The 17909-nt window shown below is 64.4% G+C and overlaps 1 protein-coding gene across 3 annotated transcripts; it reads right to left on the bottom strand.

Annotated features, from left to right (window-relative positions):
• Positions 1-4561: 4561 nt before the first annotated feature.
• On the bottom strand, positions 4562-16721 carry ANXA6 (annexin A6). 3 transcript variants are annotated; one of them, XM_084295075.1, is made up of 26 exons: positions 16458-16720; positions 14075-14135; positions 12267-12351; positions 11975-12069; positions 11692-11805; positions 11517-11607; positions 11337-11416; positions 11204-11260; positions 10978-11071; positions 10638-10733; positions 10478-10536; positions 10139-10261; positions 9857-9915; positions 9564-9642; positions 8807-8888; positions 8560-8654; positions 8053-8166; positions 7716-7806; positions 7517-7596; positions 7335-7388; positions 6536-6553; positions 6039-6135; positions 5679-5774; positions 5409-5467; positions 5002-5124; positions 4562-4883 (listed from the first exon to the last, which is right to left on the bottom strand). In XM_084295075.1, the coding sequence occupies exons 2-26, from the start codon at positions 14090-14092 to the stop codon at positions 4824-4826; spliced, it is 2019 nt and encodes a 672-aa protein (XP_084151201.1). In that variant the 5' UTR covers positions 14093-14135; positions 16458-16720; the 3' UTR covers positions 4562-4823. The 3 variants fall into 3 exon arrangements, with proteins under 3 accessions (XP_084151201.1, XP_084151200.1, XP_084151202.1); XM_084295074.1 differs by having other exon boundaries at positions 16489-16720; XM_084295076.1 differs by lacking the exon at positions 6536-6553 and having other exon boundaries at positions 16489-16721.
• Positions 16722-17909: the final 1188 nt, after the last annotated feature.

Raw genomic sequence — 17909 nt, 5'->3', positions numbered from 1 at the left:
CCGTGGGGACGGGGCTGTGCTCCTCAGCCAGGCACCCCTGAACAGGCAACATCTCCCCCAATTCTTCCCCAAATTACTGGTTTTACCTCAGAGGCCCAATCTTGTTCTGCAAACCCTCAGAAAACCCGCCTTCAGAGGGTTTTCTGAGGGTTTGCAATCCCATGCACCCAGAAAGCATCCCGTTGATACCACATTTCCCTCCAGCAAAAAAAAAGAGCCAAACCCAGTCCTGTTCCTCCGAGGGCAGGAGGGGTGACCTGGAGAGCTGATCTGCAGAGCTTTGGGGCTGGGGGCCGAAAAACTTCTTGCGATCCCCCCCTTCCCCATCCCGTTGCCCACCGAACGAAGCTGCGTGCTACTCACCCGGCCGGGCGCGGAGGGGCTCGGGGAAGGGGACAGGAGCCCACGAGCCCTTTGGTGCAGGCACCCTCCGGCTGCGATCCCCGACTGCAGGAGCCCGGCCCAGCTGAGTTTACTTTTAGGCATGGAGAAGGGGAATTCCCCATGATGGAGGCCCCAGACAGCCTCTGCGTGGTTTTGATAGGCAGCCAGGCAGCGCTTAAAGGGCTCTCCCGTGCCATTCCTCCCAATCCAAGGGGTGCGAGGGCTTAGTCAGCCAGCGCAGGCAGGGAGGGGGCTGCCGGGGAGGCTGTGATTCACCAAGGGACTGCTGGAGGAGCGGCTTGCATCACTTGGGTTGCCTTTGAGTGGCTGCAGGTTTGCAAACGCTGGGTGCTTATCCCCAGGGAACCTGCTGCAGCTTGCAAGAGGCGCTGTCGTTGTCCCCCATGTGTTTCTGTCCCCTTTTTGGCCATCTGAAATAGGAGGATGCTCCGTGGGGCAGCAGGGAGGAGCTGTGCCTGCTGGTGAAGGCAGGCTGGTGTGCCAGACACAAGGACCGTGCACTGAGGTGCTCACAACTAAAGCTGGAGCTGGAATAAACACCCCAGGCTGAAATGTTTATCTGAGAGAGCCTGAACCCAGCTGCTGAGCTCCTCACCCGTGGTCCTGAGTTACCCCTGAAAGCCTGGGGGAGCTGACATCTCCACTGGGGACATGCCAGGCACATCCCTCCTGCAATAGGGCCAGGAGGACGGGGGACCCTGCTCTGCCCCCTCAAACAGCTCTCCACTTTCCCCGGCTGCTCTCTGCGTTCCTGGGTCACCCCCAGGCTGGCTGGGACAAATTTCCGCCTGTGTGGGGCCGGCTGACAGCAGAGCTTTCTCGTCCCATCGCTTCTTCCTCATTCCCCCGGTCCCTCGGTGCTCACGGGGCTCACCTAACGGTGGCCGTGATTCACGGGCGAGCAGGAGCAGCTCTGGGGATGAGCTCACAGCTGCTGCTTTTACACACCAGGGTTTTTTTTGGGGGGAGCCTCAGCCTGGTGCACGTGAAGGCACTGTCATTGCTGCTGGTTCCTGCGGGGCCAGCCCGTGCTGCGGCGGGGTGAGAGCGTGGGCAGCCTGTGGGAGCAATCCTCCTGCCCTCTGCTCATTTTAGGGTTACGTTCCCTTTGGGTTCGCCCTCCTCAGCGAGCAGCAGCCCGCAGCACCCAAGAAATCCTGCCCTAAATGCCGCCAGGCGAGCTGAGTGCATTCACCCCATGGAGACGATGGGATCGGGCACCCCGGGTGGCCGTGCCGGCGGCTGCCGGATCTCTGCGGGGCCCCGGGACCCCTTCTGGGTTAGATCTGCCTGGGACCCTTGTGGGTTTAGGTCCTCACGAGGGTGCCCGTGGGCAGCAGCAGTGGGGTTTTGCTGGGGGCTGCTGCTGACACCGCACTGACCTGCCGCATCCCGGTACCCTGCCGGGGGAAGGAAAGCAGAAGGACGACGATGACGCTGCAAGAGCCCGGGGAGGAAGCTCCGGCCGCAGCAGGGGATTTCCAGAAGGCTGTGATCTGCTGCCTATGCAAATCAGCAACTCCAATTAACCTGGGGGGTCTGGGAGGGCGAGGGGGAGAGGTGCTGGGGCGGTGGGCTGCCGGGAGGGCTTCGGGTGGGAGAGAGCTTGGTGGGGGGACGGTGCAGGGAGATGTCGGGGAGGGATCCTGCTCCTCCAGGCCTCCCGCAGCCCCCTGCCTTCTTCGGGGCTGCCCTGTGGCTTCTCGTGGATGTGGGGATGTCCCAAGGCTGCTGTCACCTGCCTCGTTTCGCCCTCTTTTTGGACGCAGCAGCTTGTGGACACCCCGAGAGCTTCCAGGAGCCAGGCCCCAGGAGCGCTCCAAGATGGTTTGGCGTGCTTTAAGCTTCCGATGATTCGGAATCCCAACGTCGTGCTTCAACAGAGGGGATTTTCCCCTCTCCCTCTCTGCCCAGGCCGTGTCTCATCCCCTTGCAATCGCTCGGCCGCTTCCCAGCCTCAGCTCGCCGTGGGGAGCACCCACCGCCGAGCAGCACGCAGATGTGCAGGCAGCGCCGCTTCCTCCTCCTCTGTCCCGGGAAGAAAAAAAGCTGGAGGAATAACTCTCAGGACTCGAGGAGTTTCCCCCTTGCAGGGGATGGGGAGCACGGTGGGTGAAAATCGGGAGCATCTCACTGGGATGGCAGCATCCGTGTGCCTGCCCCTCTCAGGTACGGTACCAAAGAGGATCTGGAGCTGACTCAGAGGCAAGGATCTGACCCTCTGCACACACAACGAGGGCTCGTGGGGTTTTTTGGATGTCGCAACCGGTGAAACCTAGCTGGGCAGTGCAGGGCTGCAGGCCCCTGGCCCTGACATTTTGTCCTCTTGTTCCCGTGTTGCCATTTGCCACGGGCTGGATCCCACGGGTGGAAAGATGTTCCTGCAGTGCAACACGGGTCTTTTTCTTTTTTTCCTGCAGAGCCGGGGTGCTGCAGGGCTGAAGCCGCCTCGTCTGAAGGCTCTGTGACCTGCCCTGTGTGGAGGCTTGTCGTGGGCTAAACAGTCCCAGATTGGGAAATTCGTACTCGATTAAAGATTTTGCCAGTTAGTACACATTTCTAGTCAGCAGTCTGTGCATGAAACAACACACAAGCATTGAGCATTCTGCCCTCCCTCGTCGCAGTTCCCCTGGCTCCAGGTTCCACTCGATCCATCCCAAACGCTGTTTCTGGGCACTCGCAGCAATTAAAACCTTGCTGGCTGTCCTCTGCCCCAGCTGCAAGAGCAGCTGCTGGAGGGCGCAGGAAGCGAGACGGAGGGGTTTGGGCAGCAGGGCTTGCCAGGAGAGCTCTTCCAGGGCAGGGAGTTCCTCGGAGGAGGAAATCCCATCTCGCTCTCCCTCCCTGTCCCCAAACACGCCGTGACTCTGCTATCTCGCTGGCCTTGCGGTGAGCGGCAGCGGGTGCCAGGGGAATTCCTGGTGTGGAGGGAGCGGGGTGCCCGGGTCAGCCGGGCTTCTGGAGGGGGGGCTGGCGGGGATATGGCCCTTAGTGGGGTGCTGGGGCTCCAAGAGGCTGTGAGCGATGGAATCACCCATCACGGGTTTATGGCACAGCCTGGAAGGGGCTGCAGGGGCTGCCCAGGGCCAGCACAGCTCCCAGTGCGCAGCCTGGATGGGACCAGCTCTGCTCCCCCCGGTCCCTCTCCATCAGGATTGCACCGTTACGGTGCTGTGCCCCGGGAAGAGCTGGGCAGATGAGGATCAGGGTCATATCCTCCCTTCAAAGCACCCTCGTGCTCTGCTCGCAGCCCTTGCGGCAGCTCCCCACCAAAACACGAGCTGCTGAGGGGTGGGTAACCTCCACCCACAGCGAACATCGAGGAGCCCAAACCCCTACCAGAGGGCGAAAAAGCCTCTTTGGGGTTATTCAGCCCCGAGAAAAGCGTGTTTGTGGCACGATGTTTTACAGGAGGGCACCAAGGGCAGGCTGAGTGCAGCCACCCCACGCCGAGGCCTTTTGGCTGCTGTGGTTTGTGCACGCTGCTGCCTCCCGACCCCGGCGGGGTTTGAGGTGCTGGAGCAGCGCTGTTCCTATTCCCCGTGCCCCTTTGCTATTTTGGAAGGTGAACCTTCCCTCAGCGGGCTGTTTTTTTTGAGGAAAACGCGGGTATTGAAGGCTTTTTGTTCGGGCTTGGAAACAATTGAAAGCGCTGGAATTTCCCGCTTTTGGAAATTCCAGTTCTTTCCTCTGGGAGCCGGGGGAAGCGCAAACACAAACTGGCTGGGGGTGTAGCCTCTGTGGCATGTGTGCTCCGGCTGCCTCCGTGGCAACTTGAAAGCACAGGAAACCGTCTGCGAGGGCGAGTGGGTGCCATCGAGTCTGATTTCTATCTCTGGTTTATAACAAGCCTCATCCGCACGAGAGCCCAGCCCCTGACCGCAGCCTGCAGGGGAGCAGCACGAAACCTGCCAGGGGCTTTCAGAGGCACGGCCTGGAGCTCTCGGGGACAGCCCTAGGCACGTTTCCAACCCCTGTGCCTGGCCTGGTGCCGCTCGGGGGGCCTCAGGGGGTTTTGGGGAGCTTGGTCCCCCCTCCCCAGCTCTGCCTGCAGCAGCACGGAGCCGCCGGGACCCCGCACCGGCCCCATCCCAACCAACCATAGGGGCTGCTCTCACCCCCCGCTCAGCGACAGTAAGGTTTTATTCACCAGACCGAAAACCGTCTTGCCCCCGCGGGTAAATATTCCTGGGTTAAGTGGCACGTTTGGGTACGAATTACTCTGCACCGAGACAGACAGACGGTGACCCCCCCTCCCCGAGGCTCCCCTCCCTCCTTGCGATGCGGTGCCGCTCCAAGTGAGGGGGGCTCACAGGGGTCCCCAGCGACCCCCCCAAGCCCCCGAAGCTGCAGTGAGGCCCAGGCGGTGGCTGTGTGCGTGCTGCTGGCTCAGAAGAAGTCGGGGCTGGCGCGGCCCCCTAGTCCTCCCCTCCGCACAGGGCCAGCAGAGCCATGCGGTAGTCGCCGGAGGTGTCCTTCTGCAGGGGGCAGAGCAGGCTCAGCACCACCACCTCTGGTCCTGGAGCCCCTGCCCAGGGCTCGGGGGCCAGGCTGGAGATGGTGCCGAGCCCGAGAGGGGTGTCCCTGTGCCCTCACCTCGATCATATGGTGCAGGGATTTGTCGAACAGGTCCACGAACTCGGCGCGGATGTTGAGCAGGTCGATCTCGCTCCGGGAGATCATGATGCGGGTCAGGGTCCTCTCATCCGTGCCGGCACCCTGCGGAGAGGAGCTCGAGCATATAACCCCAAAAAACACAGTCCAGGACCCTCGTGGCTCCTCCGGCACAGCCCAAGCCGGAGCTGTCCCCTTGGAGACGTGCTGCTGGCACAGCACGAGCTGCCCCGTCCCACATTTATCCAGAAAATTGATGTGGAATCGCTCTGAGCTCAGCCCTGCTCCGTGGGGACAGCGGGAGGCCAAGCCCCATTGCTGCTGGGGGGTTAACCCAGAGCCCCAGAGGCCCTACAGCCCCCTCCCTCTGCATGAGAGCCCGCACACACCTTCATGGACTTGTAGAGCTTGTCGGCGAAGAAGGCCGGCTTGTTCTTCACGCTGCGCACTGCAACACACAGCGGGGACGGGGTGGGCTCGGGGCACCCATGGGACACGTCCCAGCCGGGAGCTGCGCCCCTGCTCGGTACAGGGGCATAGGCACGGCCCCAATAAACACCCCAACCCCATTCCATGCTGGTCCCAAAGAAGCAGGGACGTGTGGGGATGTGCTTGGCAGGGGCAGGCGAGGGGGCTGCTGCCCCGTGCCCGTCACTGACCGATGGCCACGAAGGCGTCCCTCACGTCCCCTGACATCCGCTTCTTGATGGCGTGCTCCACGTCGTGGTTGGTCATTTTGATGAACTCCTGAAACACTACGGGGGAAAAAAGAGGGGGGGATAAAAGGGGGGGTCACCGCCGAGCCGCTCGTCCCAGCCCCAACGCTCCCAGGGGACCCGAGCCCCAGCCGTGGAGGTTTTTGGACCACGCGGGTGTGGGTGACCTCAACCAGCCTCCCCAAATGTAGGGTTGTGCCTTGTCCTCCTGCCACCTTGCCCCCATCATCCGTGGGGACACCGGGTGTCACCCGTGGGGACATCCAACCCAGGACCCGTGGGTGCTGAGCGCGGTGACCCTACCTCTGCGGAGCTGGGGGTAGCTGCGGGTGCAGAGGATGCTGAGGAAGCGGGTCTCCAGGGAGTCGCTGGAGTCATTGCTGGAGACGTCGGCGAGTTTCTGGGAGAGGAATCAACAGTGAGGAGGGGGGACAAGGGGATGGGTGTAGGGGACAGGGGAAGGGACGCCAGGCGGCTCCTCCCGGGACAGCGGGTCCTGAATGGGGTGGGTGGCCTCTTATGGGCTTTTTGGGGGAGCTAAATGGCATTTTCTGTGCATGGATGTGAAGGTGTGAAGCTGCACCACCACGCTATCTGGGAGAAGAGACAGTGTGCTCTGGGTTTTATGGGAGAAAAAATCAAAATCCTTTTTTATTTTCCCCATCCTCACTTATGGACCCTGCAGCCCCGAGCGTGGCCGGAGGAGCCGGGTATTGGGGCTGCTCCCCAGCCCCAGCCCCGCACCCAGGGACCGCAGCATCCCCCCCCAGCCATGTGCAAGGCAAAGGGCAGGCACTCACCAGGGTCTCAGCAACAACCTGGTGGAGAGAGAGAGAGAGACAGGAAGACAACAGGGTCAGAAGGTGCTGCACAACCTTTATCCTCCCCTGACAAAGTGGGGGAATTCTAGCCAAAACCCCTAAAATGACCTCTCCCAGGGGTCAGCCTGATCTGTCCCAGCACCGCTGGCTGTCGGGAGGGGGTTTGGCCATGCAAAGCGAGCCCCACACCCCTGGGGCTTGGGTACCAGCCCGATGCTCCTCGGGGAGCATCCTTGTGTGACCCCAGCACCGCGGCCAACGGGGCCCTATGGGAACGCTGCCCGGGGCAGGGCTGGCTGAAAACAACCCCCAGCTGCTTCCCACCAGCCTGCCCGGGGTGGCTTTGCCAGGAAAAGACCAGCTGGGGCTGGGACAGCTCGCTGCCCGCCTGGCTCGTCCCCGTGTGCGTGTCGTTCCTGGCTCTCTCTTTCTCTGCAGCGCGCGGCCAGCCAAGCACCGCTCCCTCTGCCGGCAGCCGAAACCAAAGCTGAGCCAGGCAATGGGCCCAGCACTCCTGGTGCCTCAGTGTCTTCCAGTCCTGGCTCACTCAGCTCAGGATGTGAGGGTTTTTTTGGGTTGAAGTGCAAAGCAGCCGGAGCTGCGGGGTTATCCCATGCACCGCACGGACGTGGGTGCCTCCTGCAGGCCAGCCCAGGGCTGCCTCCGGAGCTGAAGTCCCAGATTTTAGCACCGTGTGCTGCCCTGGGGATGCAATACGCTCGGGGTTCGGGGCGCAAAATATAATAATAAATAATAAGTAATTAAAAAAGCTCCTTACCTTGGCATCTTCGTGTGCCTGGGTGAGGTTCTCCGGCCCCTCATCGCGGTTGCCCTGTGGTTGGATACAGAAATCATGGAGAGGACATCTGGGAGGTGCCCACCAAGTGCTCCCGTGCTCTGTCTTCTCCAAACCACGTCCCCCAAACCCTCCCCGCAGCACGCAGGGGCCCATCCCCGTACCAGAGCCAGGGAGACGAGAATCCTCTTGAAATGGCCCGAGGTGTCGGAGCTCAGGTCGTCCTCCAGGCGCTTGTGGTAGGCTGCGGACAGGGGGGGAAAGCTGAGAACTGCACCCCGGCTGCGGGTCCACCGCCCACCAGACCACGGGATGGGTTTGAGGATGCCCCTCGGTGCCCCCCGTGCTCCCCCCGTGCCGTACCCTGCTGGTACGCCTCGTTGATAGCCGCGATCTCCTGGTTGTTCCTCGTGGCCATGATCTCGATGAGGACGCTCTCATCCGTGCCGGCCCCCTGCAAGAGAGCGGGGTGGGTTATGGGGGTGGGATGTGGGATGTGGGGTGCCAGGGCTGCATGGGGACACCACGGCATCACCCCGCTGGTGCCCCCCAAGGATGAGCTGCTCCAACCCCAGTGCCACAGCGTGCCAAAAGCCTGCAGCATCCAGCCAACATCTCCCCTACCCCGCTTTTGCCATGGATGGTGTAAAACCACTCGATCTGGGCAGGCTGGAGCCGCTCGCATCGCTCCCGCAGTTACCTCCACAGCCTTCCTGAGCTGCTTGGCGTCGTACTGCGCCGGCGTCAGCATGAGCCCCAGGATCAGCTTGGCCAAGCTGCCCGACAGCTCCGATTTCAGGTCCGCCATCAGGTCCTGCAAAGGCATTCGGGTGTTTCACAGCCCCGATCCTTCATGGGGACGGAGCGAGGTGACAGCAGGGAGAACAGTGGGGAGAGAAGTAGGGAGGGGGGAGGCTTTTGGGAAGACCTTGGGGCTGCTTAAGGTCACATTCAGGGGGGGTTTGGGGACACGCTGGCTCTGGAGGCCTCCAGGATGGGGAAAAACAAAGGGGAAGGGATGTTCCCTGGGGCTGCTGGTGCACCCCGAGTGGGAGGCAGCTCGGAAAACCTCATTCTGCCATGGGGGAGTCGTTATGGGGCACAGCAGGGCCGCCCACCACGGCCCCAGCAGGATTTCTTTCAGTGAGGGAAGGAAGTTGGAGGGGGAAGGACGCGGGCGGTGGGGTGGGAGCGGGGCCAGCCGTACCCTGCCGTAGTGAGCCTTGTAAGCCTTAATGATCTGCTGCCTCTGGGCGTTGCTCCTCTTCGTCACCACGTCGATGATGGCCCCTTCATCCGTGCCTGCAAGGACAGCAGCGAGAGCTGCAGCCCCGAGGCCACAACCGGGCACACCGCCACCCACCCACAGCTCCTCATCCCCCTGTGTGAATTTTCTGCCCCAATCTGTCGGGGAGCATCTCCCCGTGGTGCCAGCAGAAGGGGCTGCTGCTTACCCAGACCCTTCATCGCCTTCCTCAGCACCTGCGCGTCACCGTCGTCGTTGAAGCTGGCGGCGGGCTGCACGGTGCCTTGGAGCTGCGGGGCACAGAGGGGTCGGGGGCTGCCCCGAGACAGCGGGGTGGTGGCAGCGGGGGGGGGGGGACGGATGCGGGGACGGTGCCGCCCGGAGAGGCGATGCGCAAGCGGGTGGTGAGGTTAGTGCGAGCACCTGGGGCTGGGGGAGGACGTCCCCGCCACCTGGGCGGCCCCTCCATCCGAGGGCACGCCGCAGCCAGGCGGGCAGAGGGTGGGGAGGAGGCTGCAGGCAGTCCCCGGAGTCCCGCAGCGCTGCTCGGTGCCGTGCCCGTGCTGAGGCACCTCGGGGAGAGCTGGGTGCAGCAGCTGAGAGCCAGGAGAGGGCGCGGAAAGGGTTCCAGCTTTGTGTCTGCGCCCTCCTGCGCTACCCTGCCGTGGGGTGGGTGCCCGGGGCGCATGCGGGACCCGCTGCCACAGCGAGAGAGAGGCTTCAGAAAGAGGAGTTAGTGGAGCCCGCAGTGGTGGTGCAGAGGCCGGGCAGCCTCCGAGGCTTACGCCATGCCGACCTCACGCCCGAGGAACCGAAGAGCCAGAAGTGCGGAGAGAGAAGGCGCAGAGCGAGAGGCAGGGAGCGGGGTGGCCGTGCCCCGCGGCGCAGAGGAGCGGCCGGGTCCCAAAAGCTGGCGGCGGTGGCGAGTGGAGGGGGGGGCTCAGGGGTGGTCTGGGGGTGCTGACCTTGACTTTGGCCAACGCGCTGTGCTCCCACATCTGGTAGGCCACCTGCGCCGCCTCGGGGAAGAACTCGCCCGCGGCACTGCAAGGGGAGGGCAAGGGGGGACGGGCGGTGAGCTGCGCCCTGCGGAGAGGTTGCCCCATCCCCCAGAAAGCCTGGCCAAAAAGGGTTTTGCACCCGCTGGGTGCTGGGCACGGGGGGACCGACCACGGCACCAGCTCTGCCAGGATTCAGCCCGGAGGTTTGTGCCGTGGGGACAAGGAGGGGTGCACGGGGGGGTGACGGGAGGTCTTACTCATCGTCCCCTCCGCACAGCTTCAGCAGCGCCTTCTTGTACTCCCCGGAGGTGTCCTCCTGGAAAGGAGCAAGAGTGAGAAGGGTGCGTGGCAGGGACGTGCCATGGGCATGGGATGGTGCCATGGGTACGGGATGGTGCCATGGGTACGGGATGGTGCCGTGGGGAGGGCACGGGGAGAAAGGGGCTCCCCCAGCTGCCTCCTCCCAGCTGGACCCCCAGCACCGGGGCTGAGGAGGGGGCTCAGTGTGGGGAGGGAGGCCGGGAAGCCCCGAGCCTCACCTTGATCATGTTGTAGAGAGACTTCTCGTACTTGGTCCTGAACACCTCCCGGATGTCCAGCATGTCGATCTCGCTGCGGGACACCATGATGCGGATCAGCGTGTTGTCCCTCGTGCCCAGCCCCTGCACGGGAGGAGCCCCCACGTCAAGCCCCAGAACAGCAAACCCGCTCGGTCCTGCCTGCAAGGGGGCTTGGGGAGGGTGCTCGGATTTGGGGTGCTATCGGATTTGCCCCTCAGCCCCGGGTCTGAATGAGGAAGAGCAGAGAGCCCAGGACACGCAGGTCCCGTGCACAGCGTGGCGAGGGGAGCTCTCCTGGGGCTGGGACGAGGCACCCACCTTCATGGCCTTGTAGAGCCTCTCGGCAAAGTACTCCGCCGTGCTCCTGATGCACTTCACTGCAGGGGAAACGGGCAAAGTGAGGGGAGGGACCCCAGCACCCCTGCCCACTGCCCAGCACAGCCCAACGACAGCACATCTGCCCCCCGTGCCAACATACCCACTGCCAGCATCAGCTTTTCGAAGTCTCCAGAGAGCTCTCCCTTGATGCTCCTCTCGATGGGCTTCCCCGAAATCTTCAGGTACTCGTTAAAGACTGCGGGATGAGAGCAGACAAAGCCTCTGAGCCCTTTGGGGACGGCCAGCAGCGGGGCCAGCATCCCCTTGGGGCACACGGGCAGGGTGTCCCGGTGGCTTGGGCGTCCCCACCTCTCAGCCCAGCCCCACGAGCCCTCGTGGGGCACGCAGGGCACCCCAGCAGCTGGCAGAGGAGCCCAGGGGACCAGGCGGGTGGCCTTGGCAGGGGAAGGTGCCCGAGCCCTGCAGGAGGAGGCGCTCACCCATGCGGAGGTGCTGCTTGCTCCGCCGGCCCAGGATGTAGATGAACTGCGCCTCGTCCGTGCCCCACTTCAGCTCGCCGGCCTCCAGCAGGTCCTGGTGGGATGGAGAGGGATGGAGAGGACCCAAATCAGGGCTCTGCTCGCACAGGGCTCTGCCCCACTGCCCACCAAAGCTCCGGGTCCATCCAGCCCCATCCCAGCCCGGATGGCACCCGCGAAGCCTCACCTTGGCATCCTGCTCCACCAGGTCCTCGCTCACCACGTCGTCCTCCTCCCTGGCGCCCTGCGGGACAGCCACGGGCTCAGCCCTGCTGAACTCGGTCCCCCATCACCAGCAGGGTCCGGACAGACGGACATACCTGCAGCAGAACCACCAGCATCTTCTTGAAGTGCCCCGACGTGTCTCCAACGATGTCGGCCTCCAGGTCTCTCTCGTAGGCTGGTGGAAGAGGAAAAAGATCAGGGCTCGGGGAGCCGGATCCCATTAACTCTGCCCCCCAGGGGACACGGGGCAGCCCCTGCCCTTCCCCAGCCCTCACCGTCCTTGTAGGCGGCCACCAGGTCGTGGATCTCCTGGTTGGTGCGGGAGGCGAGGATCTCGATCAGGCACTTCTCGTCCGTGCCGAGGCCCTGCGGGCAGAGACGCAGCCCGGTGAGCTGTGGGATGGGCTGGGAATCCCCAGAGGGGTCCCGGGGGGCTGACCCTGCCCTTACCCCGATGGCATCTTTAATCTCCTTGGCATCACTGTAGGCTGGGGGCCGCATCAGGCTGACGATCAGCCGCTCGAACTTGCCCGTCAGCTCGTACTTGAGGTCGGCGATGAGGTCCTGGAGGAGGAGGAGGAGGATGAAGAGGAGGAGGAGGATGAGGAGGAAGGGGCTGGGACCCCTTTAGCTCCGCAGCAGGGGAGCATCTCCCAGCGTGGCCACGGCTCGTGGGTGGCAGCCCCTGCAGCTCGCTTTTGGGGCACGGATTTGGGACGGTCCCTGCCGTTACCTTCCCGTAGAGGGACTTGTAGGCCTGGCAGATCTCCACGCGCTGCTTGTTGCTCCGGGATGTGATGAGGTCGAGGATGGCCTCCTTGTCACTGCCTGCGGGGGACAGACGGCTGGGTGCTGCCTTCGGCCTCACGGCTGGCTCTCACCCCCCTCTGGGCTCAGCATCATGGTCCTGCCGTGCCCAAAACCGCTCCCGGCTGGGGCAGGAGGAGAAGCAGAGCCAAGGGGCAGCACAGGGAGGAAGAGGAGGGGGAGCCAGGGGGCCTGGCACGCTGCTAAGCCATCCGTACCCAATCCCTTCATGGCATTGTACAGGGCCTCTGCGTCCTGGCTGGCATCGAAACCCGGGAACTCCTTCACCGAGCCCCTGTAGACCTGGGGAGAGGAGGTGAGGAGATGCAGGGGGACGGAGCAGAAGGGTTGGAGGAGGCAGAGCTCAGCCTCGGGCACAAGAGGGGGACCCCAGGGAGAGGCCCTGAAGGCAGGGACCGGGGCCAGCCCCCTGCAATGCAGCCACGAGGAATTAGAGGCGTCGGATTCAAAGCAAAGGAGGGGAAGTCGTTCCTCCGCCACCCGCGGCGAGCAGGGAAACCCTCAGGACGATGAGTAGGAGCAGGCTCCACATGGGGTCTGGGCAGTGAGACAAATCTACAAATCCCCACGAGCTGCTAAACAGAAAGCCCTGAGAAGCAGCAGGGCTGCAAACAGCCCGCCTGAGCGCCGAATTTACCCCGGATGAGCACAGCACCAGACCCTGCACGAGACCAGCACCGTCCCTGGCTGGAAGCAGATGTGAAACCACCCGCGGGGGCTCAGCAGAAGGAACCAGACACGGCCCTGCTTGACCCCGGCGTGGGGACAGCCGAACAGAAACCCTCCCGCTGGGAATTCCCGCAGCGGGGCAGGACAGCGGCCGGCATCCCCAACCCAGGGGGTGCCTCCGGGAATGAACCCGAGGGAGCCCCAGCACATCACATCGCAGGCAGGGCCTGGAGGAAAACAGGAGCAGCCCGCCTGTGTTTTTCTGGCTCTATTTTCCAGGCTCCTCGCCCTCCCGGGAGGTGCTGCCAGCCCTGCTGTCCCCCGTGGCGGGTGCCAGGCCAGCTGTCCTTGGGGAGGAGGCGTGCAGGCCCGGGGACAGATTGTGTTGCAGGTTTACTGGAGGGCTGCATTTAGCCCCGCTTCCCGTCAGCCCTTCCCACACCTCCCCTGCTCAGCCTTGATAAGGATTTGCAAGGCAATTGATAAAGATTTGCAAGGCAAAGGAGGCGCCCGGAGGCAATAAGGAAGGGACGAGGGTGGCCGGGGGGTGCTGGGGTCTCCCGGGGGAGCAGGGCTGCAGCCCTGCCCGGTGAGCAGCCGGGGGTGAGGGAAACTCAGGCAGGAGCTGAGCGCTGAGCATCACCCCCTGCACCCGTGGGAACGGGTCCAGGAGGTGCAGAAGCATTACGCAGCAGGGCAGCAGCACCCCGAGGTTGCGCCCTCCCCACGCCTCCGTCCCTTCCACCCCTTCCATCCCCCTGCTGCAGCGGCTCGGGGGCCCCCCACGTCCCCTCCTCCAGCCTCTGACTCATCCCAGCCTGTCTGGGACCTCGCAGCTAAAAATAATCTCGGCTGGGGCCGAGCAGGCGGAGGCAAAATTCCCGGCGTGGCTCCGCTCCCACCCCGCAGCACGGCTCCGAGGGCTCGGGACCCCCCCAGGGGTCCTCGGTTTCCCCACCTAGAGGCCTCCGTCCCCTCATCAGCCGGGGGGGAGCCGTGGTTAATTGCACCCGGGGTGATAACCGTGGGTTTTCTCAAGGGAACGGGGAGCTGGTGACAGCTGCCCAGCCGCGGCTTCCCTCCCACGCCGGGATGGGGACACCTGCTCGGGCAGCTGCTGCCTCGCTCAGCCCCAAGCCTGGAGGGGGGAGAAACCCCCCAGGCTGGAGGGCTTGCAGCAGGCTGGGACACAAACGGGGTTTGTCCCCAGCTGAAGCCCAAATCCCAGCGCAATGTCCGTCCTCCTCCCCGTCCCACAGCCCCGTTTCTCTCTCCCATCCCGCCGTGGCCCCAAAGGGATTTTTTTGCTGCCCCCACCGGCCTCCCCCGTCCGTACCTTTCCTTTGGGTGCCATGGCTTGTGGGGCCGGGGATCACAGGGCCGAGGGCACGGAGGAGCTGCAGGAGGGAGGAGAAAAGCAGATGTGAGCAAAACGACCCCTCTGCACCCTGGGCACCCCCACCCCTGGGATGGGGACGGGGCTCCCCAGATGTGAGCTGCATTGAGACCCGAGCTGCTTCTGGCACCAGGCAGCGAGTCGGGGACCCTACAGGCTGGGCACAGCAGAGACGTGCCCCCGCACAGCTTCCTGCCAGCTGGGGGATGACAAACCGGGAGGGGAAGAAAGCGCTGAATAAGTGGAAATGGGCCGAGCATCCTCCGCAGGGACCGTGCTGCAGCGCTGACCTCGCTGCACGCCACCGCGCTCCCCTGGCTCCTGGGGTCCCACCCCGCAGCCCCCCAAATCCTGGGGTCATCCAGGCTCTAAATACATCTGGAGAAAGCCCTCCGGGGCTGGGTAGCACCCGCTGGCGTTGCCTGGGTTTCCACACACCAAATGAAGGCTGCCGGCAGCCCAGCGAGCAGAGCCGAGCCCAGGAAACGCAGCTCGGTTTCTCGGGTAACCCGCGGCTTGTTTTCTACAAGCGGTGCCGTTTATAGCCGCCGGCCACCTCCGTGCGTCCCCACCCCCGGGGAGAAAGTCCCCAGGCAGCAGGGTTTGCTCGGAGAAAGCCGACGGAAAGAGAGAAACAGCTGGAAAATGGAGGGTGGCTGGGAACCAGTCCCCGAACGTCATCCGAGCCGCTCAGCGCCTCCGGCCGCGAGCGCCGTCCCCCTTCCAGCTCCAGCCAGCGCCCGGCCTCCCTCCTCGACACGTTGCAAGGAAGCACCAGGCGCAGCAAGGCCTCTCCGGGAGGATTTTCGGCTGGGGAGCAAGCAGGGGAGAGCACCAGAGCTTCCCCAGCTTCACCCCATGCGAGAGCCGGAACCGGGGGGCACCCGAGGCGGGCGAGCCGGTGCCGCGGGGCACCCCCTGCCCCACACGTTTCTGCGGGCGTCTGGCTGAGCGCAGGAAGTTTTGCAGAAGACCAGAGCTGCCCCCACCTCCCCGCTGCCCTTCCCTTTTCGGATGGGGAAGCCGTGCACCTCGGCTGTCCTTCCGTGGTGGTTGGGGCTCGGCGAGCCCCCCGCGTGCCCAGCAGGGCTGCAGTGCGCCGGGCGGCTGGGGGGGTGCCAGGGGGCTCAGCCCCACCCTTTCGTGCCCCTGTGCTGCTGCAGCCACGAGAACCAGAGATCCTAATCTGCAAACGATGCAGATTCTCATGAGCTTTACCCCTCTGCATCACGGAGAAAGCCCTGCAGTGCAGCCCCCCTGCCTTTTTTCCCCTTGATGCTGCATGCAGCAGCGGGGCTGAGCCCTCCCGGCTCATCTCAGCAGCGGCGGAGGATCCCCTGCCACACCCAGCCCCTGCAGCGCCCCTGTCCCCTGCTCCTGACGCTGCTGCGGGGGCTCCCCCTGCGTCTGGCACCCACAGGGACCCAGGGAGTGGCCCTGGTTGCATCTGGGTCCCCCTGGACAAAAAGCCCTGAAGGATGCACACCCCACCCGCGGCACTCCCCGCTTCCCAGCTGCTCTCAGCCCTTTGCAGAGCGAGCAGCCTTTACCCCAAACCTCTTTTTTTTTTTTTTTTCCCCCAAACCCTGTTTTCTCCCCCCGACAGCTTGCAGCCCGCTGCAGCTGGCCGGATCCTGCCGTACCCCACACCCCAGTGGCCCCACCAGGGCTTGGGGTTGGGGGATCCCATCCCGGGAGCCCAGCACCAATTTGGCACGGCCGCACCGCTAGCGCAATGGAGGCCGTGGCACGCCCAGCACCCCCCTCGGCCAGCCCGTGGGGCAGAAACGGGGCTCTGCAGGGCCAAAAGCAGCCGTCCCCATCCTCCCCCTGAGGCAAAGCAGCTCCCCGACATCCCCTGCCCCACCCCAGCGCCAAAAAGTCCCCTGCGCTTTTAGCGCCTTGGTGGCGGTGCACGGTGCCTTTCCCCGAGCAGAACTTCAGTGGGGACAGAAATTGGGCTGCTTCACCACGGGGAGGGCAGCTCCAGCTCGGTGACGGGCACTGCTGCGAGTGCTGCAGCTCCGGGAGCAGACAAAGCCGCATCCCCGGCCGGCCGGGACACACCCATGGGCCCCGAACCCGCAGCAGCGCCCCCAAATCCTCTTTCCGCAGCACAGCCCCAGGCTTTGATTAAAAAGAAATAATTTTTTAAATAATAAAAATATTATAAAAGGGGGCTGGGTGCCCACCCACCCCGCAGCCACCTCTCGGAGGGACCCTCCGCTGGCGTTGCGCGCCCCCACCCAAGGCTGCCCCCCTTCCTGCCTCCCCTCTCCCCCAAATGCGGTCGCTTTGCCCCCCAGCCCAGCCCCTTGCACACCTCAGCCCCTTGCACACCGCTGCACACTCACGAGTGCTTCCAAGGCCTGCGGGGACCAGCCGCCCGCTGCACGCTCCTGGCGCTCCCGTGGCCGTGCGCTCGCCCTTGCCGTGCGGCTGCTTCCTCCCCTCGGCACAACGTCACCGAGAAGCCTCCAGTCCCCGCCTGCCGCGGGCCCCCGGGGTCAGAGCCGTGCTCCCACCCTCGCCGAGCCAACCGCCAGGCCAACCCTGTCCCCCTGATTTTGGGTGCCCACGGTGCGGGGGGACGGGGGGGCGAGACCCCGCCGGTGCGCACTGGGGGCTGCGTGCCAAGCGCGGGGACACGCAGGGCGCAGGGTGACACCGGGATTGCATTTCAGCTGCGGAAATGTCATCGCCCCCATTTTCCTGGCTAATGCTGGGGGATGGGGGCACCGCTACCTGGTCCCGCTGCTAGACAGCTCCAGCACTCACCCCCTTTCCCTGGGGGAGCTTCCATCCCTGCTGTCCCCTGCAAACGCCGAGGGAGGCTTTGCCCCCCTCCGGGACCCTCTCAGGGGGCAGGTGCTGAGCAAGGAGCACCCACGGGGCTGGAGCTGGATGCTGCAGGGAGCTGGGGAGAGGTGCTCAGTGCACCCCAGCTCCGGGGGTGCCAATTTCCCCAAATTTCCCTCCCGTGCCGCAGACACAGAGATCAGACCTTGCAGCAGAGCTGCGGGTGCGGATGCAGGGCAAGCAGCTCCGCGCTGCTCCTGGCAGCCCCGGCTCCCTCCCACCTCCCCCAGCCAGCACCGAGGCTGCAGCAGGACCAGGGGAGCTGGCGGGGCACCTGCAGGCTCTGATGTCCCTGCAGTGACCCCAGCAGGAGCAGGGGAAAGCTGGGATCCCCCCAAAACGCATGGGGCAGCAGCTGCTGGCTCTCAGCCCAGCCCCTTTGGCTCCTGCTGCCTGCAGCAGCATCGCAGGGGGCTGCAGGGCAGCTGCATTGCTCAGCCCGGCTTGGGAGGGGGATCCTGGGCTGCAGAGCCCCCCGGTGCAGCGTGACACCCCCCAGGGCTGTGCTGGACCCTGCTGGAGGCACCCAGCCCGGGCTGGGGTGGCGTTGGTGGCCGGAGACCTCGCTCATGTGAGGCTGCGTGGGTGACAGGCACGGCTTTGTGCGCCCTGCCACGCAGGACAACAGCCCCGCTCTGCTCCTGGTGCTGCTGCCCGCGGGGCGTGCTGGGGACGTGTTGCAGACAACACCCAAAATAAACCTAAATTGCTTTTATTTTTCACCCCCAAAACGCCATCTTTTAACCTCTTTTCTGCGCCCAGGCTTGGTACCCCTCTCCCCAAACACCAGGGCACAGCCAGGTCACACCATACCACCCCATAGCACCCCCCACTAGCACATCCCTGCCTGGGGGCTGTGCTGGGGCCCGAGGGCACTGATATAACTTTAAATCCGTGGCCCCCACCCACAGATTTG

This window comes from Netta rufina (assembly GCF_964035555.1).
Source record: "Netta rufina genome assembly, chromosome: 14".
NCBI classification, from domain to species: domain Eukaryota; kingdom Metazoa; phylum Chordata; class Aves; order Anseriformes; family Anatidae; genus Netta; species Netta rufina.
The sequence above is the reverse complement of the archived record's forward strand: the minus strand, read 5'-3'. Positions and strand labels throughout refer to the sequence as shown.